Here is a 23,142-nt window from a genome sequence, read left to right as displayed (position 1 = left end):
CCCTCTCCATGTTTTTTTCCTCCTCCAGCACACAACCTTTTTATAGCCCAGCTTGCCATGCTGCGATAATTAGTCAGTGCTGAAATAATAGAGCCTCAAGAAAGTGAGAGCTGAGCGGAGGGCTTAGCTCTGCTTAGAGGAAAGGAGGGGAGGTGGAAGGAGCAGGGGTTGGTAAGAGTCGGAGAGAGAGGGAAGGAAGCAAGACAGAGGGAGGAGAGCAGTGTGCGTCAGCCGATTTTAAATGGCTACCAGTGGATTGTTAGATAATGAAAGTGTCAGGTAGCTGAGTAAGTGTGTTTGTGCGTGCATGAGGACCGCTTGTCCCCATTCTTCATCACGCTGATATTTCCCCGTGTATGACCATCAATATGAGGATGTTGTTGGCCTGTTGGCCCTGCAGTCATCCCAGCCTCTGCTTTCCATCCTCGCAGCTCTGGCCACACCTACAGAGAAACTTAGCACGCACACTTAGACTTTCATAAGTAAGCATCGGACTGCTATAAAAGCCAGTGCTGTGTCATTCTGTGTCCATGGGAGACCGTGCATATCTGAATCCATAGTCCTGTAATTTCCTGATAAGCTAACAACAGAAAATTGGACTGTTTGCCAGATTTCATGTCCATGCTCTCGATGTCCTTTCAGTGAAACACAACTGGGAAATAGTTGGTGCTGTCAATAACAGAATCATTGAAATTCCACTGGTGTCGGTGAGTGAGTTTTTGGTGTGCATAATAAATATAACCAAATCCCTTGTTCACTTTTGTATTCATTTAGCTACATATTGTAAATGTGTTAGTATCCGTGTGTGTATATGTGTGTGTGTGTATTTATGACACAGGGGGGGCAGACAGCACCGAGTGCTGAGAGTGGTTCACTGTGGTTTCATTACTTTATGCTAATCACAGACAACGCCCATCATTTTTCTTTCCCATCTAGCTCGCTGCGGCCAAGCCAAGTCCTAACCACTCTATTACAGTTCAAACATAAAATTGCTCAGTTTACAGATAGCTTTTAATGTTAGCTTTTTTTTTTTTAATTATTTATTAATTTAGCTGCTAGAACTCCAAATACAGACAAAGTTCCTTAGACAGAGAGATCAGAGGAATATATTTTGTTGATGTTGACAGGTGACTGGTACACTAATAGCATAGCCAACATAAAAGTTTGTCAGGACACCTTATTTTGAATGCAACAAAACTCAAGGCAACTGAAACTACAATGACTTGGCAAATTAGCATTTCAAAGGGAAGCCTCAGCCAACACTGATGTAGCTGTAGCGGTAATGTTAAACTTGACTTCATGACCATGATAATCACTGCCACAAACACAAATGTCTTGGTGACCACAACGAAGCCTGTCATTCACGTGTATTTAAGCTGCACATTTTCAGCTTTTCTGCTGGAAAGGGTTGACTTTTAAACATTTTGCTCATATATTGCTCGTTAACTTTGCAACTTTCTCATGTTTACTGCACAAAATTGAATATACTAGGTTTAAAAAGGAAGCTTTACTGAACAAATTATAACATGCAGATTATTTCCACAATGTGCTCGACACAACAAAAGAACTTATCAGAAGAGAATACATAAACACCAGCTGAAATGGTATGACAACACTTAAAGACACAAAAAAAGTCTAGTTACGTGACCATAAAGTCAGCTTTCTTCTTCTTTGTAGTCAAATCTCTCCCATGGTGTACTTTCTGTTTGAACTTATTCTGCATTTGAATTTGTGAGTTTGGAAGTTTTACTTTACTGTCACAACTCACTAATCTATTTCTTCATGTGTTTTGCAGCTGGGACAACTTACATTTTCGGGCGAAGCGGAGCCCTCATCACATACACCTGGCCACCCAATGACCGGCCGAGCACAAGGGCAGACCGGCTGGCAGTGGGCTTCAGCACGCAGCTGAAGGAAGCCATTCTGGTCAGGGTAGAGAGTGCCAAGGGACTGGGAGATTACCTGGAGCTGCACATAGTAAGATCCTGGGCACATTGATTTGGGGCAGGGTGGGATGATGAGGGAACTGGAAAGCACACCAATATTTTAAAACCCTTCTGTGGCACCAGCAAGATGTTTCTATTTCTCTGGAATTAACCCAGTATATACATCTAAAGCAATGAAACCTAAACCTTTAAGAACACATTGTTTTATCTTGGAACACGATACAACACCAATTCCAAAAGAATTGGTAAAAATGTAGCTTAGAATCAGAATGCGACCTTTTGCAAATCTCACAAACCAATATTTATTCACAATTGTACATTTTTAAGATATATTGTGAATGTTGAAGACAGTGGGTGAGACATTTCACTACTGGTTTGAAAAAATGAGCTCATCCTGGATTTGATGTCAGCTACACATCTCAAAAGTTGGGACAGGAACAAAAAAAAAGGCTGGAAAAGTCAATGGTGCTAAAAAGATTTTTTTTTTTAAAAGCTAGAAGAACATGTTATGGCTAAATAGGTTAATTGGTTACAGGCCAGTAACATGATTGTGTTTTAAAAGAGCTGCATTGAGAGGCAGAGTCTCTCGGGAGTAAAATTGGCAGATATTCAGCAATCTGCAAAAAACTGAATCTAAAACTTGTAGAGTTATATCAAAATAATGTTTCATCGACAGTATGTAATATCATGACGTGATTGAGAATCTGGAGATGTGTGCAAGAAACATCAATACATCGATATTGGATGCATTAAAGAAATAAATGATGAGTCATGGAAATGATTGCATGGGCTCAGGAACACTTTCAAAGATCATTCTCCATGAACACAGTTAAAGTTGACGTTGAAGCTCTATTATACAAAGAGAAGCCGTATTTAAACATGATTCAGAAACTCTGCTGTCTTCTCTGGGCATAAGCCCAGTTACAATGTGAAAAACTGTCCTGTGGTTCGACAAATTGAATCTTGAAATACTGAATTCATGAACGCTGTGTCCTCCGAACTGAACAGGGGAGGGTCTATCCAGCTTTTTGTTTGCTCAGTCCAAAAATCTTTATCTCTGATGGGATGGTGGTGCATTAGTCTCTATGGACAGTAATTTTTTCAGGGAAAGCCTTGCATAGTTCACCAAGACAAAAACTATGACACTGCCATTCAGTTTTATAAAAACTGATAGCAATACTGCTCAAACTGTTGAGGTACTTCCTTTAACTGGTATTTCGATTTTTTAATAGAAGTCCTTCCTTGAGCCACTAAAACGTATCATCTTATTCAGAGTGCAAAAAATGACAAATCGTGCACTAGTCTTTCTTATTTCTAGTTATCACCCTCATCGTGGTTTTAAAGCTTTCCCATGAGAGGCTTAAAGGCAATTTAAACCCACACCTAATGACAAATTGAAATGGCAATTACGGGAAAGCAGACATTTAAAAATGCATTTACCAGGGCTCTAATTGTCTTGTTGACCCCTATGTTTCCTCTACCAAATATTACACTCCAGACTCACAGTCATTTTCATGGTGGGGTTTTGGTTAATCACCAAGTTGGACTGCACCTGTTAACTGTGATCCACTAATCATGTCACGCACTTAAGATATTAAGTATTTTTTTACTGTATTGGCTGACAGAAGTAATGCTTTACCAATAAGGAGTTAGATGACACTATCACTGGTATCTCCACTTATCTACCCTCAGCCGTCTGAACAAGCAGCTGTTTGTGTGTGTGATCACACCACTTCACTTTGCAGTGACCCCAATTTGTTTGGCCTACCCGTGCCTGAAAGCGACAGGAACACAGTTGACCCGGAGTCACTTCTCATCCAGTGCTCTGTAAACTGAGAGTGACAGGGTGAGGGATGATGGGGAAATAGAGAGGAATAGGTAAAAGAGGGAACGGGCAGAGCTGCTGGATAGACCAAGTGGGTCAAGGCCAATTTAAATGCTCTTGAAATCAAGCAGTAACTATTGATAATGACTGTAATTATGAGAGATTAAAGTTGTAAATATAATGGACTCAACAAATGGTGGTTGGAGTGGTGATGAATAAGAGGTCAACGACAGCAACTCTGATCTGTCATGGGTGATTTCCTGTAATGTGCTGTAATATTCCTGCTATTTTTCATGTTTTAGAGGTTGTTTGGGGAGAGTCTCATATAACTCAGTGATCCATAAATATCAATACAACACTGGAGAACAACATTAGACAGTATTATATGGTTTATGCACATAACAAATACACACACATTTTCTACTTTGCATGGTGCTTCTGTATGACAGCGAGTGAGTGTGTCACTTTCCTGCCACCCCGGTCTTTAAAATTGCTGTAGCCCCTCAAACACACTGGAAGCAAACAGAATTTTCTTGTGAAAATGTAATAATAGAATTGTAATTAAAAAAAATTAACAACAATGTTTTTATTTCAAGCAGCACAACGGTTATTTTACTAAAGTAATAGCTACTTATTCAACATTGTCTGAAGGCCCTGCTGGAAACACATTTTTGTGGAACCACTCTGAGCTGAAACAAATGTACTTCTCAGAACTTTGACACTTTAATGGCAGTAAATCCTATAAAAACAGGTGAGAAACTGAAGTGAGAACCTGAAAACACAAGTAAAGAAACACAATGAATATAAATGCTAGACTTGTAGTCAAGACCGCCTAAACCGAGACCAAGACACTACCAAGACCAGAGGGTATCAAGACCGAGACCAAGACGACACCAAGGCCAAGACAGACTGAGTCAAGACCAAGACAAAGTCGAGACGAGACCGAGACCAAAAAAAAAAAAAAGAAAAAACAGCTAGTGAACTAGTGTTACACCATAACTTGCATCAATTGAATAAAAGCAGCATACTGGGGTAAGAGGGTTCAGTCCCAGTTTAAATTCAATTTAAGAAGGTATTATGTCAACTACAGACAGAACAATGCAGAGATTTGTACTCCAAGTACCTACAACATAGGGGGAAAAGAATCTGTAAGTCATCTGTTTCTATTCAACCACAACAAAATACTGTATCTTACAAATGCAGTAATTTTAAATCTATCAATGAGTGCAGGTCTTTACATACAAAATAACCTCATCCAATCCAGTGTGACACATATACATTACTCTATCCATCCATCTATCCATCTATCTATCTATCTATCTATCTATCTATCTATCTATCTATCTATCTATCTATCTATCTATCCATCCATCCATCCATCCATCCATCCATCCATCCATCCATCCATCCATCCATCCACCTATCTACCTATCTAATAATAACATGCTGTGGTAGCCCTACACGCTGGACTGGTTACAGTTAACACAGGACAAGACGCCTAACCACCATAACCACATCAAACATGATTGTACATTTTGTAGAATGGGTGTCAGTTGCAATTATGCTCAGGTCAATTCAAACTCAAGATTCATGACGAGACAGTGGTAGAGGAGTTGCGGCGTGTGAATCAAACTCGTTGCAAGGAGTTTCGAGCTGTCGCTAAACAATCAACATGTCAAATTGTACTTTCTCCTTCATAAGTGTCTCTGGTTTTAGGACGTTTTTACCTCACAGCTTTTATGACACAATGTCAGTCGAAAACAGCTGCTCTGATATCTGGCTTCATCGGCGAGAAATGCCACTAGTGCTAACCTAGCAATGTCGAGGCACCCAAATGGCTCATCCTTCCTTGCGTGTCAGCAACCATATTATGCCAAAATCAACAACAAACCACATGGTACCAGGCCTTAAAGTGCTCACTGACACGGTTTTGATACACAGTATTTCTACTCAATGAATTCGCCAAAATATCTAACGTTGGTGAAAACTGTTAAGTAGCCAAGAGCCACTGATACGTTAACTACCTGTACTTAGCATGTAGTTACACTCTTAGCCAAAAATGTTTCAGTAAGTCTGCAAAGAACTGAAGCTTGCAAAAAAATATCCGTCCCTAAATAATTTATACCGCGCGTGTAAGAAGAGCATGTCATGATAAATAATACTAGCACATGCATGATCTGGTCATGTGAGATTGGTAGGGATAAAGAGTTTGGAGCCAGTACCAACTAGCTAGCTTACCTCTCCGGGTGTCTCCGCTCCAGGTGTCTGGTGAACGTTGATGTGGTCCCGGCCCGGCTGTTTCGGTGAGAGACACTTTGCAAAACTGCAAATGTCTTTATGGTCCGTAAATGCAACTTTGATGATGCCGGAATTCGCTGACATTATTGTTAGGCTACTAGGTCTGACTGAGACTGAGCTACGACGTAAACCTAAAGTTTTGCGCTGGCTCTACACTTGCGTCTTTTGATTGGATGAGCGCCAGTTTCTTAATCACAACAAAATACATGCATGTCATTGATTGGTTGCATTTGAAAGGCGTGAAAGGCGAAATAATTTAATGTTGCATTATCGAATGTTATGTTTTGTATCATGGACATTATTTGTTGCAAATCTCCCGAGACCAAGACAGTGAGACCAAGACAAGACCGAGGGATCCGAGACCAAGACAAGACCAAGACCAAAGACGGTCGAGACTGTGACAAGACCGAGAACACGTAAAAGTGGTCTCGAGACCGGTCTCGAGACATCCAACTCTAATAAATGCTTCCACACAGGTGTACTGCATGGTATAATTAACATCAGTTAACATCAGATCATGCTCTGTGGCAAGTATAAAAATCCAAAGCAAATAGTAGTTCACTGATAGTATGGGTTGTCGGAGCTTTAGTCTCACATACCCCTTTTTAATCAACAACCATTCCAGTGCTGGTTCAGGGCTTGTGCTAGAGCCAAGTCTAAGTTGACGAGATTCGCCGTGATATGCCAAAGGACATGGGGGCGCTCTGTCTTGGCTTACACGCCTCTTCAATGTTGCATGGAGGTCTAGGTTAACACCTGTGGAGAGGCAGACTGGGTTGGTGGTTCCCATTTTTAAGAAAGGGGACTGGAGAGTGTTTTCCAACTACAGGGGGATCAAACTGCTCAGCCTCCCCAGGAAAGTTTACTCCAGGGTGTTGGAGAGGAGGCTCCAACCGATTGTCGAACCTCGGGTTCAGGAGGAGCAGTGTGGCTTTTGTCCAGGTCGTGGAACAGTGGACCAGATCTTTACCCTGGCAGAGTTATTGAGGGGATCATGGGAGTTTGACCATCCAGTCGACATGTGTTTTGTAGACTTGGAAAAGGCTGTTCCCTGAGGGATTCTGTGGGGGGTGCTGAGGGAGTATGGGGTACCGGAGTCGCTTTTACGAGCTATCCGGTCCCTTTATAACCAAAGTTTTGAACTTTTACAGTGCGTGTTGGACTCTTCCAGGGCTGCCCCTTGTCACGATCCTGTTTGTGATTTTCATGGACAGCATCTCAAGGAGGGCATCTAGTTTGGGAACCTCAGGATTGCATCTCTGCTTTTTACAGATAATGTGATTCTGTTGGCTTCTTCAAGCCAGGAACTTCAGTGCCACTGGGGCGGAATGTTGCTGGGAAGAGGGATGTCTGGGTTTTTCTCCTGGACCTGTTGCCTTCGCGACCCTACCTCAGATAAGCAGATGAAAATGGATGGCTGGATGGAGGGAGGGAACCACCACAGTGCCATGTCATTAATTCACTTCCAACATCTTTTCTTACACGTTTGACCGTCTCTCTAGTAGTGTATTCTGAATTTCTGTACAGTGCAGTGCAGGGCGACACTTGATCGTCACAAAAACAACAGATTACAGTGTTTGTCTCGTTTTTCCAACAAACTGACATTTTTATATCATCAGTCTCGTTGATAAATGCTGTTTAAACAGCAGTTGGTGTTTGTGAACACTTCTTGCAACATTGACTGGGTAACCAGAATTTATGAGCAGCAGTACAAATGGGATTCATACACGCCATTTGGCAAGATCTATGAACGCCAGCTGACAATATCAAAACACAATTTTAATAACCATAGCTGCAAACAATTTAAATATCAACTGCAAATGATGATTGTGAAAACTGCAACACACGGCACATTGGGCAGCATTCACAAATGTAACCAGTGATATGAAACATTAAGCAGCAGGAAAATGAGAGGAGCTGAACTCATGTTCTTTCACTACTGCTTTGCTTCACATCAATGTTGCTGTTCATTTTTTTTTTTTTTAGTAATAAGTAGTAAACTAGACACAATAACGCTGGCTCTGGACTTTTTAACATGGCGGTCACAATCTTTTTGCTGGTCTGGTTGGTCTGGAGCCAGAGCTTTTGGGGTCTAAATAAAAATAACTGCTTCTGAGTTGCGCTGTGGCTCCAAGCCAACACTGGTACCATTTTTTTTGGAGAAGATAGCTCATCATGAGCAAAAAATGGCTCATCAGCCTTTCAGAAGTTAGGTTTTATGTTTATTTAGATCTATAGAATGACTGCAACTCTTCCTCAGGCAACTGATCAAAACGTCAGCAAGAACTTTCTATCCATGATTACACTGAAAGGGGATATTGCATTATAGTTGGGTTGTTGTGCCTTAACTCTTCACTCCAAATACGAATACACATTTGAGAGTTTAGTGGTGCAAAAATAATTGGAAAGTGGTCATCAAAGAGCAAGCTCCGTTGTTGTCATAATTGTTCACATAATTTCCTGTGTGTACGTCATCTGTAACCGAAGAATTCTACTAGGGGTCAAACTAGCCAGCTTGGACCATGCAAGACCTCAGGATGTAAAAAAATAAGTTGGAGACAACAGAGGAGTTTCGCATTTGGTTTAGTTTGGATTTTGGCAAGAAATATAGCGAGAGCTGCAGCTACATAGATGGTATTTCAGTCCACTAAATCAAGAAAGTTGTAAATATGCCAACATTTACCTCTACACTGCCTGGGCCTCCACCAGTTACATTTATATAGCGACTTGTGCACACATAGTGTTACCTTCTGAGGTTGTGCAAAACCTACAGTCCAAACAAACACATGATGCGGTATGTGGAAAAATGAAATTATTACTGATATCGGCATGGTCACACCCAACTGCAATTTATTGTTGTAGTTTCATCAAACAGATTATTTAAAGGGGATAGAGAATCAAAATCGTCTTTTTCACGTTTTTGGTGTTAGTTCTGAGTCTCCCCGCTGTGGGGAGTACACACGAAGTGCCAGCAAGTGTCAGAACCTCTGTTTCAAGTACTCCCCTTTTTTGAATATCCCCCAGAATATCCCCCAATCCGTTTTTGTGAAAAAGTGATGTCACTTTTTCAGCAATCCCCCCCCCCACACACACACACCCAAATCCACAGCCACCCCGTTTCAGACACGCCCCTTCAGCGAGAAACAGGAACTGGTGTGCCTTCCAAGGCTGTGAAAGCGGACTACGATCATTACATATTCTTCCCCCGGAAAGCAATGTTCGCGATCAATGGCTTTTATTTCTTTTTAACAGCATCCCCAGTACATACAAGCGCCGACTTTTCCTTTGCGCTGCGCATTTCACGGAGTACAGTTTCACAAAGCTTGCACGATTCCGAGCAGGGACAGACACAGACTGCAGCGAGGTGTGCGCTCCGCTGAGAAGGTGATCGGCTGCAGCCTCCCATCTATCCATGACCTGCACGTCTCCAGGACTATGGGGCGAGCAGGTCGGATCACAGCTGACCCTTCTCTATTTGCACCACTCCCCTCGGGCAGGAGGCTTCGGTCCATTCGGACCAGAACCTCCCGTCACAAAAACAGTTTTTTCCCCCTTGCAGTTGGACTTATGAACACTTCATGATCACCTCATAACCTGCCCAGTCACTTTACCATCATTAAAATTGCACTAATGAAGCTGCACTGTTGTTGCTCTGTATATTGGATACTGTGTATTGTTGTACATTTTATATTCATATATTTTTATTCTTTATTTTTTATTATTATATCCTATGTTACATGTTTGCACCTTACGCCGCAGCAAATTCCTAGTTAGTGAACACTGTTCACCAACAATGGCAATAAAACGAATTCTGATTCTGCTGAGCTTGAGCTTTCTTTTCAGTCAGTGTATTACTCTATAGCTCTGTTTTCAGTGAGAGCAAGGGCAGCCAATCAAGCATCGGCAACCGAATAGCGCCAACACCTACCTGCATTTCATAATGAGGTTGCCAGATAAGCTCTGAAACGACGCCAATAAGGGAAAAAAACGCATTCTAAACCCAGCATAGTAACAGCTGTTTCAGAGAGCCTTTTAGGGAGGTTCTGAGCCATTACAGACCCAACCAATTTTTTTGGGGCTACATATCACATCACAGAACAAGGATTAATGCCCCATTCAACCATTCTCTATCACCTTTAACTTGGATAAAACTTTGTGTCACTTTAGATGAACCACAGGGCTTTATTCCAACCTGAAGGAATAGCTCCTCACTGTTTATCTCAACCTGTCGCTCATGATCCCTCATCCATCATTCTTTTTGCTTGCTCTTCTCTGAAGTGCATATTCTCTATCTAACTTCAGTGTTTTTCATTTAGTCCCTCATTCCCTCATGTCTGGCCCTTTCATTCTCTCTTTCTCTCCTTCTCACACACACATCAGTGCCTCCTCTGCTCCCACTGCAATTACATTTCATTTGCTGCCGTTCCTCCCGAGTCGCTCCCCTAAATGACTCTGTTCAGCCAGTGGTGGGGGTTTTGGTCCTGTTAATTACGCCTGTCTCTCTTTGAGGGAAGAAGTACAGGCAAATTAGACCTGAAAAGCTTAGAGCCGTAGCCCCATATCATCTCACCTGATGGGGGCCTCACGGACCCAATCAAACTAGCAAATAGCTCCACGTTCCAACAGTGATGGTGGCCTTGAAGTTCAATACAAGGGGCTTTATTCGATAGCTTCAGCTAGTGTTGAAAAATAGCATTCACTTTTCACTAGGTTGGGCTCTGTGGAATCAACCAGGATTTCCAAGGTCTTAACCCCAATTGACATATTTGAAATTCCACTGGCACAGTTCTCTGAAAATGTAATGTTTTATTGTTGTCATACCCTGATCTCTGTGATTTAGAAAATAAATCCAACATGAGCTATGAATAAGGTAATTATTGTTAAATCAATGGCTTTTCCTAGCCAGTGCCATTTCTTGTTATTACAGGAAAGGGCACTCTAAGGGAGTGTCTCTGTCTGTCTAACTTGAATCATGGGAACTAGTGAGCATGTCTGATAATAGCAGGCCACCAAGATGTGATAGAACATTATTCCTTATCTTGAACAAACCACCCGTCTCTTTATAGACCATTCCCCTGTTACCAGATCTCCCCCTCTTTCATGCCACTGCTTTCTTCGATTTCCATGTCTATGTCCATTCCTGAGAATAACAGAGAGTAAGACATCACTCACTACACCTTCCTGACATGCTGTCATCAGGCCATGGGCTAGGAGATGTAAAATCCAGGTTGTGGGATGTGGGATGTTTAAGTTGAATCTGCTGACTGTGGCTGTTTTAAAAGGACATACCATTCCCCCCCTTTGTTTCTTGCACTTGCTAATTGTTTACTTTTTGTAGATCTGAAAACTCTGCAAATAGTCTAGTTGACATCTTGAGAGTTTTGAAACAAATCTGGAAAATGCCAGAGGAATGGGTTGTTGGTGAGCAGACCTAACTCATGAATGATGCAGTGCAGCATTGCTTTTAATACTGGAAAGATGCACAGTCATCTAGGTCAGAATATTTTGAGCACTCAAACAAAAACACAGGGATTTGCAGTCTATTCTTGAAGGGAATTTGCTCTATTTGAACTCCATCAGTTTTAGTGACTGGTGGGGAGTTCATCTGTATCTAATCACCCAGAGAAGTTAAGTAGCACCAAGTCCCCAAGAGTCGGTGGAAATAATTAAGCCTTTTGGATGAATGGTGAAACATTTTCATAAAAACTCACTACTTCAGTTCACCTTTCACCTACTCTGATCAGATGAGCATGTTAGGAACTGCAATATGAAAGTACTTCTGTGGGCTTCATTACTCACATTGGTCTTTTTCAATGTTTTTTTTTTAAAATATTGGTACATATTTATTTCAGTTTGTCTTTCGAACAAAATGCTCCTGTGATTAGTTTAAGAGCTGGAACTTTGTGTATTCTGCAGTTGAATTTTGCTGTGCAATTGCAGGACCCCGCTCGAGTCCTAACTTTACATGCGTATATCTTTCTCTGATCCACTGCTGATTTGTGGTTCACAAATTTGTCGCGTTTGCTTTTGTTCTGGAGTTCTATGACCAATGCGACAAAGATTCAGTGTACTTTGGTGGGGCATGCTAATAAGTGTGAAAGTTTAGATTAACTTGGCAGTGGTAGAAAAGCCAATGGGATAAAAATGAAAAGGTCAGTTTCACAACACTGATATTACTCTTAGGGTTTACTTCCCACAGCATGAATCCAGTTGGAACAGAAGAACTTTCATGTTGTCAGTAGGAATTTCCATTTCCCATGATATAGTAGACAGGAAGGGCCCAATTCCCCATAATGTCATTCACAGGATGTTAGCAATAGTAAAATTGATCGTCTGGGAGTTTGGGCTGTTTTTTTTTTTATTTTGCCAATCTTCATGACATTTCCACCATCAGGACCTGGGGTGTTAGATTCAGGGAGCGAGGTTTACTGACAGATAAATCTTCCATCTGTGGCTGTTGGAAAAGACAGATGTCCTTGCAAGACCTTTGAAGCCAGACTGCAGCCATCACCAAGTTAAAATAACCCTGCAACTCATGTGGCTTTAAATGTCTGTTCCTTTAATACACTGTATGTGTGCTGAAAGTGCTTTTTTTTTAGGTTTGCCCAGCTGAGGTAACTTGATGATTCAGTGCAGCTGAAAATATCTGTCTGTAGATTGTAGTTAAAGTAATAGTTAATGTAATACAATGCAAGTACTTTCAGAACAGATTGTGACGCAGGTGATATTGTTTTACCATCTGTGCACAAGTCAGAAGGATCAGTAACTGTAAGGATACAAACCTCTCCTGCCTTAGCTTTAACAAGCTGCATGTAAAAGCTGCAGTTATGTAGCAGTTTATTCTTCCTCTACACAAACAATGGCAGTAGTTAAAAGATATTATCTGGCACTGGTGGAAGAGCAATCCTTCATTTCAGCCTTGGTAGAATACCTATTGTGGCATTTCTTAAGGGTAATGTTTCAGAGTTCCTACCACTTATGTCAATTGGTACCAATATGTATTGTGTCAGCAATACAAGCAGGTAAACCACATATGAGAATCCATCTCTTATTTCGTCCTCGTCAGTTGAAAAGTCTTTTTTTGCGTATAGTTTGTAAAGATCATCAGAAATAAATAGAAACAACCATGTCGGGCCATCAGCGATGTACTTTGATAAAGACTTAATAGTGGAGTCATTTCGATTTCAATCTTAGCGATAAAAGCACCATGTACTGAGCAGCAAACTAAGGTGATTTGTTTTTCTCTTTGAATACACAGAGATATGAGTCATTAACAAAGAGAAGAGCAAACATCACGAGTCACGCGTTTCACGAGCCACGAAATGGCCTGTTTAGATGCACCTTTCGAACTAGAACTTGGATCATCTTTTTTGCTGTATTCTTTTTAGACGCTTCTGTTTGTATTTACTGCCGTTCTCACATTGCTGTCATTCCATTTACAGCTGGCATGTGTGCCAACTGCTCTGCAGGAAGTGTCTCATCTGCAGTTATGGCCTGGTGCACCGAGCACAGCGGGCCTCCCTTACTGTACCTCTATCACTGGCTGTCCGGGCCTGACTCAGAGCATTAAATAAGGCCTGCCTCTGATTACCCGTTAGGGAGCCATCCTTCTCTACAACCGTCTAGTTTGAGCAGGGGCAGAGAGCGCGTTAGGAGGGTGGGAGACAGCAAGAGAGGCATGGCTATATTTTCTCCTCTTGGCCGCACCCCTACTTCTGTCCCTGTAAGTGACAAATGAGGATTCAGACAGGGGTATACCAATCAAGATATGCCAGTGTTATTCCTCTGTAGAGAGGCTTTTAGTGACCAGCACACCCATGGTCAAAATGTGAAATGAGTTCATTTGCTTAACGATGATCTCTTTATCGCTGTTTGCTGCCTGGTGAGAGCAAATATGGTGTGGAGTGGAGTGTTGTGGAGTATACCACAATTTTTCCTTTTTTTAAATTAATTTCTGACTGCCACATGTTTTGTCCCAAGGGTTTGAGAGAGTAATAATTATTGATGAGTTAAAAGATATTATCCGACATGCCACAGCAGCTTTGGATAAGATGATCGGCGAGGAGCACAGGGTGGGGTGTTCAGAGTGCAGTCGGGAGCTGAGAGATGCTGGTGCAAGATGAAGGCAGATGGTGATGCGGATAAGACTGTCCAGGAGAGGCAGAAGCTTTAATCCTCTACACCCCGCCCCAAGTAATACACAGATGTGCATGAACCCATATAGCACACGGTCTGCTTTTATTCCTAACTAACTGTCAGTAACACACAGTGTCACTCAGGTTCCAGCTTCAGTTAAAGACACCTTCACATCCGCTTACAAGAATGATTAGCCCTTCAGTACACACTGTAATACATGCAGAGTTAGATGTTACAGGGGTAGCCCTGCTGTCTCCTGCACACATTGTGCTTTTTTTTTTATTACCTTATTCATAACACCTGCCCCTCCCCCATATTTTCTTCCTTAAATGGGTGTCACTTCTGCAACCTACTCTCCTTCATCTTGTCAGGGGGGGAAAAAGCCAAACATGTGGGGAGGGACAGAGGGATGGAGCGTGGAGAACAGGTGCAAAAGAGAGACACGTTGCTTTGATAAATGCAGCTGCCTTGCAAAGGGGAGAGTGGGCTGCCATGTGTAATGAGATCGGGTCCTGGTGGGTTTGGCAGGGTCGCTCTCCTCAGCCGGTGGGAGCCTGACAGCATATCGATTATTCCTTCCCTTTCACATCACTAATTAATTGCCCCTGCGAGTAAAGGAGAGGCATCCTGGGAGCTGAAGGTGGGCAGGGGCAGAGTGTATTCTAGATGTTTCATAGTGGGTGGCTAACTTTGGATGGGAAGTGGGATTGGGAGCCTCCGTTAAAAGCCCACCTTCCTCATTCGGATTGGTAGACTCCACTCATGTCTATTCATAACTAAAACTGACAGATAAAGTTAGTAGAGGGCAGTGCACAGCACGGCTTTAATTGCCCCCCAAGAGACCTGATTCACAGTGAGTACACAGTCTTTAACACTTTTGATGACCACTTCAAAGCAGTGCCTCTGCTCGTACCTGTTTTTTGTCTTGATTTTTAATTCTAAAAGTGTTCCGCACATCCAGGAAGTGACTGTTCAACCAGCGCACAACAACATTTACTTCACTAAATGTGAACTCGTCGTTTTTTGTTCCAGCAGAATGAATAAAAATTAGGGCTGGGCAACGATTATAATTTTTAATTTAATTAATCACATGATTTCCCTGATTAATCACGATTAATCGCATTTATTCGCAAAATCCAAAAATGAATTCAAAAGTAGTGTATAGCTTTTAGCATTTAGTTTTATTTTAAAGCTATAATGTGTAATATTTCACGGACAATGAATGTCTCCATGTCGCTCCGCCATTTTAAAACTACGGGATTTGTAGAAGGACATGTCATCAGCTTCGCATTTTCCGTTTCCAATGTGGAATTTCCGTTTCCAATGTGGAAACGGAAAATGCGAAGCTGATGACATGTCCTTCTACAAATCCCGTAGTTTTAAAATGGCGGAGCAACATGGAGACATTCATTGGAGTGTAACACTCTTATGTACATTCGTATGCTGAATATAAAGAATATAAGAACACTGCACTTTTGTGATGGAGGTAATTAATAACGATTGAGGTAATACTTGTGAATGATAAGACTCAAATTTGTTAATAGACAACGTGAAATATTACACATTATGGCTTTAAATGTGCTGCCATATGAATGAAAGTGCCATAACATTTGTTATGCAAACACAATTTTAACATCAGCATCTTTCTGTAGTTTTTATGTAGAAGCCTCGCTCCACTGTCTGTTTCCTTGAATGACTTGCTGCTATCAGTTGTGTGTTTTGCCTTTAAGTGATATTTTAGACTGGAACTACTATGGTGATAAGACAATTCAACTTGGCAGTGTTTACAGATGACTTTGGTTCTGTCGACTCCACCGTCTGGAAGAACTTTAAAATGAAAATGGCCGAGTAAAAGTTCTGTACCCTTCTCCATGTTTGGTGGATCCGACAATTACTTCATTTTCCGGTTCCGCAGCAGACAGCAACAGACTTTTACAAAATAAAAGCCTGTGAGCAACAGACTTTTACAATAGACTTTTACGATAAAATATTTATTGGCGTTAAATAATTAACGAGTTAATGCGATAATAACGAGTTAACTCACCCAGCCCTAATGAAAATGTACATCCACGCTGAGTTAGATGCTGTTAGAACATCATGCTTCATCACACTCAAAGAATTTAAAGCAAACACTGTGTTGATAACATCAACCAGGTTTCACAATTGACCACACACTGTCGTGGTTAGTGACGTAATGAGATTGAAAAGTGTACACAAATAAGAAATTACAATGTTTTCAACATCGTTAAGTATGGATCTCACAAGTTCATCTAAACTTTGTTGTAGCTGAAAGGCTGTCACTGTGGTTTGCAAGCTTAAAGGTGCCCAAAAAGGGCTGTATAAAGTATTTGAATAGAACATTAGCAGATGCTTTCCATGAAGTTGGCTTATAAATTGGGTTTTACTTTCTTATTGAATAACATCTTAACATACTGTACGTAAATGACCTTCAAAATGTATACATTTTTCCAATATTTGTCCAAAATGAGGCTGTTGTCTCATGTGAAAAGTTTTTGAAAACATGTTAGGATCACCTGTGGTGCTGATTATAATAAAAAATTTTTAAAAAAAACCATATTGTTAACAAGCCGCTCTCAATTATCTTTACTTTAGGTCACTGTACTTGTACCTCACACTAGCTTTTTATCCGGTGAGAGCAAAGTAGTGGATGGGTTTTCCAGATCAATACATTATTAGGCTCCATGAACAAAGTTGTCGGTATGTGTTCAGTCCAGCCTTTAATGATCACCTGGGAGAGCAAAATTTACCCATTTCTCTTTTAACTTGTCTGTGTGCCAACTCCTCTCTTCCATTTGTCTACATACTTATAATGAACAGACAAAGAGATTACCATCTGAGTCCAGATGAGCTCTGTATGACTGCACAACTTGAAAATGTCTGTTCAACATGAAGCATGTGCTGTATTTCCTCAAAAAACTTTTTAGCAGTATGAAGTATGATGGCTGTGTTGTCTTTGCTGTCATTTTTGTCAAGAGTTAACATGCAGAATTTCTTGCTTTTGTAGAAATATAACTTATTACGGCTGATATGCACAGTAAGAGCTCACAATACAAGTAGCTGAACCACACTGAAACATAAAGAGAAAGATAAGGTGTGTATACCATGGCCCCATCGTCCCAGTGCTCTGCAAAACAGAGAGAGCGGACATCATGAGGGTGAAGCTATAAAGAGAAGGGAAGGGCAGAAAAAAGTTAATAGCATGTAAGAAGATGGAGAAAGAGGATGGAAAAGAGTACATTTATCTTGTCTACTTTGGTGAGGGGCCCTGAGGAGAAAGCCACAGTGCAGTCCTTTCCAAATGTCAGTACACCCAGCCCTCAGCTCCCTCTGGATGCACTTTAGCCAGGCCTGCCCTGACTCACTGCAATGAGCAGTGGGCCAGAGAAGACAGACTATTTCCTCAACACAACGCAGGCCAACATTCCTCATTAGAAATGATGCCTTTATTTGGATTCTGATTCATCTACACCCACACTTGGCATTTAAGAATTCTCTGTGACTAATACAATCCTTTTCAGATTAAAGGCACAAGGTTTTTATTATTCCGAATGTAGATGTAACATCTTTAAACCAAGAACACTTTCAGTGTTTGTATGCAAAGTTTTTAATAATTAACTTTTCCCCTCAGATCCTGGCTCTATCGTGTAAATATCTGTGGCTTATCACCAAAAGTATCTAGAATTGATTTAATATGTTTTAGATATTTGCTTCCTCTTTGGTCCTTGATTCATCATCGCATTCTTAAATCATCCTTGCCCTTTCCACAACATTTTGTCTATTGACTTTCTGCAGTGTTTTCATAAATCTTATTTTTTTCCTATTGATTGAAAAACGTGTTAGGAGTCAGTTCCTCCCTTTAATATCACAGTCAAACACAAAAAGCTCACTCTACATCATCTTTGGCCCACTTTCCTGGCGAAAAAGAATGAAGAGATCACTTCTCAAATATTATTAGTGTTTGTAGTGTTGACAATCAGTCTAGCAGTCTAGCAGTGCGAAGGTAAAATGGAAAAAAAATTGGTTAGATGCTCAGGCAGAAATGGAAATAGACGAAAAATACAGATAGACGGACTAGAAGAAAATGTCTAGAGAAAGGCAAAAATTGTGTAAAAATCTGCTCGTTCGTGTATAACGCACACGTCTATACTTCAAGGCCTCGGTAGTGTATTCCAGGCATCAGTGAGGAATGCATCTTTTCTCAGTCTCCACTCTTAACTGTACGATGCCATGAACTATTCTTCTGCTACAAACAATGAAAAACAACTTCATAATTCAGTGCTTTTGTTGTCTGAATTGAGTGCCATTAAGAATTAATGTTTGGAGCCATCAGCTTGAATTTGGTCAGAAGACTGAATGTCTTAAAAAGCATCCGGTGTAGAGCAAGGATAGGAACAGCTCTTTACTTTTTGAAATAAATACAGAAATTCCTTCTGCCTAAAAGAGCTCTCATTAAGTGTTGCCGAGTTCAGACCCAAACGATACCTCTATGAGGAGGGGAGGTTGTATGACCTTTAGCTCACTGAGATTTGTCCACACTTTACATCAGATTAATTGTAACAAATGTTAATTTGCACGTGTGAAGAGTACACATATGAAGCATGAAGAATTTTTCTTTACTAGTTAGGCCATATGACATCAAAGTAGATCAAGGCTCAATGAATAATCTGATCTTAAAGTACTGTAACTAGTAATTGGGTAGTTTTTCACTTTTGGCTCCTCAGACAGTTGAGGGATGTAACACAGTCGGACAAACAGATACTCTATATGAGCCAGACAGACAAAGAGACTGACAAAGACCATCAGAGGCCACCAAAAAGATCAGACAAGACAAGGTAGGGTAATATTACAGGAAGGACAAGCACAATCACAAAAAGACAACGTTTCACATTTTCTCATGTGCTTTTTTTCCCTGTGAAAACACAGAATTTTGAAACATCTTCTGTCTGTATCTGGAATGATCACTGCTGCTCATTCTGGCCCTTTTTACATTTGTTATGACGTGCAAACATGCCAGCGGCAGTTTACACGTAGAAGCAGCTGACTCAGCACCCAAAGCACAAGTAATGCCTGGAATAATACCCCAAACGTGAATCCAGATGGGGTTGAAGAGGATATGTCTAAGATGGAGAGCAGGAACAAAATGGAAGGCATCTCTTTCTCTTGATCTTCGAGGAGAAACGTGAGATGACTGCCATTTTATGGCAGATAAAATAGAAAACTTTGGAGAACTGATAAAAACACAGCAGAAATATCAAGAAGTCAATATTGTTTTTATTATTATCACTGTTAATTAACTTTATCATGGCAAAAGTGTTTTTATTATCTATGTCTTGGTATTATGTGGCACCGTAAAGTAAAAAGGTTTGGTGCCGGGCTGGAAACCAAAGCTGTAAAATCAAATCAAATCAAATCAAATTTATTTGTATAGCACATTTCATGTACAAACAGTTCAAAGTGCTTTACATAAAATAAAAGCATTGCAGCAGGGAGTGCAGCATAACAGCTAAATGCTGCTTCTCCATGTTTAGTTTGGACTCTGGACTGGACCAGCTGACCTGAGGCCTTGGATCTAAGAGCTCTGCTGGGTTTATATTCTATGAACATATCACAGATGTATTTTGGGCCTAAACCATTCTGGGATTTGTAAACCATCAGCAGGCTTTTAAAATCTATTCTGTGACTGACTGGAAGCCAGTGTAAAGATTTTAAAACTGGTGTGATGTGTTCAGATCTCTTAGTCAGGGTTAAAACTCTAGCAGCAGCTTTCTGGATGAGCTGCAGATGTTTAATGCTCTTTTTGGGAAGTCCAGTTGAAAGAGCGTTACAGTAATCGAGTCTACTGGAGATGAATGCATGGATGAGTTTCTCCTGGTCTTTTTGGAAGAGGAAACCTTTAATTCTGTTGATATTTCTGAGGTGGTAAAAAGCTGCCGAGCTCCGAGTTTACCAACTTGGTCAGTGATTATAAGGTCCCGAGTCTCAAGATATGTACCAACGCTGACCCTCTTCTCTTTGCTACCAAACAGAATGATCTCAGTTTTGTCTTCATTTAATTGTAGAAAATTATCTCTCATCCAGGTGTTTACTTCCTCCAGACACTGACACAGTACGTCTGCTGGGCTGCAGTCGTCCGGTGACAGAGACACATAAAGTTGTGTATCGTCTGCATAACTGTGATAATTGATGTTAAAATTCTGCAATATCTGACCCAAAGGGAGCATATACAAGTTAAACAGAAGAGGTCCAAGAATTGACCCCTGGGGGACTCCACAAGTCATTGCCACTCGCTCAGATTCATAGCTGCCAATTGTAACAAAATAACTCCAGCCTTCTAAGTAGGACCTGAACCAGTTAAGGACCGCTCCAGAAAGTCCAACCCAGTTTTCCAGCCTGTGCAACAGGATTCTGTGATCTACAGTATCAAACGCAGCGCTGAGGTCCAACAGAACCAGGACTGAAACATTACCAGAATCAGTATTCAACCTAATGTCGTTTAACACTTTGACCAGAGCTGTTTCAGTGCTGTGATGACGTCTGAAGCCTGATTGAAACTTATCAAGACTTCCACTTTCATTCAGAAAGTCTTTGAGCTGGTTAAATACAACTTTCTCAATAATCTTGGATATAAAAGAGAGGTTAGAGACAGGTCTGTAGTTGTTCATCATAGAGGTGTCTAGAGTTCTCTTCTTTAGGAGTGGCTTAATGGCAGCTGTCTTTAGTGACTTGGGAAAAATGCCTGATGCCAGTGAGCTGTTAACTATTCGTAGGAGATCACTTTCTACTGAGGTAAAAACAGTTTTTAAAAAGTCGGATGGTATTATGTCCAGAGAACAAGTTGTTGATTTCAGCTGCCGAACTGTTTCCTCTAGGATTTTTAAATTAACAATATTAAATTGTGACATAACGTCAGAGTTATTTCTAGGTTTTAGACACAGATTAGTTATCTTGTTTGTCTTTGTTGCGTTAATGTTTTGTCTAATTGATTTGATTTTTTGGTTAAAAAATTTGGCAAATTCATTGCATTTCTCAGTGGAGAGGAGGTCTGGATTTGACTGTTTAGGAGGATTTGTGAGTTTTTCAACCATAGCAAACAGAGTTCAAGAATTGTTGACATTCTTATTAATCATTTCAGATAAATGCAGCTGTCTGGCCTTGCAAAGCTCATTGTTATAACTACGCAGGCTTTCTTTGTATAGCTCATAGTGAATCTGAAGCTTTGTTTTCCTCCATTTACGTTCAGCTTTCCTGCATTCTCTTTTCAGGTTTTTGACCGTAGTGGTGTTTCTCCATGGAGTTTTCTGTTTGATCAAGGTGCTCTTGATTCTTATCGGTGCAACAGCTTCCATTACATTAAAAATTTTCAAGTTAAAATGATCCAGCATTCCTTCAACCGACTCAGCGCTCATTGTTGGTAACATAACTATGGCCTCCCTAAACTGAGCGCTTGTTTTCTCATTGATGTACCTCTTCTTAACTGAGAAGCTGGTTGTTTGAACATTCTGAGTAATATGTAAATCAAATAAAATACAAAAATGGTCAGACAAGGCCAAATCAGTAACAACAACAGAAGAAATATCAACACCTTTAGAAATGACCAGGTCCAAAATGTGACCTCAAAGGTGGGTTGGTTCTGTTACATGCTGCCACAAACCAAACATGTCCAGCACAGATGAAAATTTATTGGCAGTACCATCCTTCATATTATCCATGTGAATGTTAAAATCCCCGGTCAAAATAAAATGGTTAAAATCAGTCGAAATAACAGACAATAATTCAGAAAAATCATCAATAAAACTTGCACAGTATCCTGGAGATCTGTAAATGATTAAGAACAGGATTTTAGGAACACCCTTTAAAATAAAACTCAGATATTCAAAAGAAGTGAAATCACCAAATGATATCTCTTTACACTGGAATGTATCTTTAAATAAGGCAGCCTCCCCCCCACATTTCCTCCCATTTCGGCATTTATCCATAAAACTAAAGTTTGGGGGGGCTGCTTCATTAAGAACAGTAGCACTTGTGCTCTCTGTTAACCATGTTTCTGTCAGAAAAAGAAAATCTAAATTGTGTGAAATTATGAAGTCAGTAACTAACAGTGACTTATTGGACAGAGATCTAATATTAAGTAAGGCTAGCTTTGTGGAGTTTACACTGGTCTCTGTTGTATTCTGAGTTGTACGTGGTACCGTTAACAGATTAGATAAATTGACCCAGCAGGTTGACTGTTTTCGATTCCTTCTTTTACTAACTAATACAGGAATCCTATTGGGCCCCAGCTTGTTCTCAGAACAGCTGTCAGAAGTCGGACTACTATAGCAGGGACCCTGAACACATCATGACATGGTATCTTTGGTTTGAACAGTACTATCTTTGTTTTGAACTCTGGGTGTTGTGCTGCTCCTTGAACATCCTGCACATCCCCTTGTGTCCTGCTCTGACAGGACAGATGATGTAAGAGGAGGAGGAGGGGGTGCCCTGCGTTTCTCGGTTGATGGTGGTCGCTGGAGTCCTGGCTGGGATAGAGACATCCTTTTGAGACCTTGGGTGATGTGGAGTAAAGGGTCTGGTGAGGGGGAGGGCTGGGGGTTGTTTGCCTCGCTGCTGTGTCCTTCAGTCTAATCTGTACAGTCATGTTTGGGTTTGCCGTCCCAACAGCATGACGTAAATGTGCACCAAGTAATCTGCATCCAATGCGGTTGAACAGCCCCCATGTGCTCTGTGGTAGTTGCAGGCCGGGAACGTGCATAATAAAAGTCACTATTCTTCAAAACACATTAGATCTTCCAAACTTCCTTTATAGCACAAAAATGAAAACACCCTCTTTTTTCAAATGTATCTGTTCACCCTGTTCTCACATGTAAGTTTCTTCTTTATGGGTCAACAAGTATTCAGCTGTAGTCCATCAATTCTGAT

The 23,142-nt window shown here is 40.8% G+C and overlaps 1 protein-coding gene across 10 annotated transcripts in view; it reads left to right on the top strand.

The window, feature by feature from the left end:
* Positions 1–23,142, top strand: part of nrxn2b (neurexin 2b) — a 694,839-nt gene that overhangs the window by 574,780 nt on the left and 96,917 nt on the right. For all 10 annotated transcript variants that reach the window (XM_075451532.1, XM_075451531.1, XM_075451530.1 and 7 more), the window contains one exon: positions 1,796–1,977. In XM_075451532.1, the coding sequence (XP_075307647.1) occupies positions 1,796–1,977 (182 nt within the window). The remainder of the gene's footprint in view (positions 1–1,795; positions 1,978–23,142) is intronic.

Source organism: Odontesthes bonariensis, chromosome 19 (assembly GCF_027942865.1).
Source record: "Odontesthes bonariensis isolate fOdoBon6 chromosome 19, fOdoBon6.hap1, whole genome shotgun sequence".
Classification (NCBI taxonomy): domain Eukaryota; kingdom Metazoa; phylum Chordata; class Actinopteri; order Atheriniformes; family Atherinopsidae; genus Odontesthes; species Odontesthes bonariensis.
This window is presented reverse-complemented; position numbering and strand designations above follow the sequence as displayed.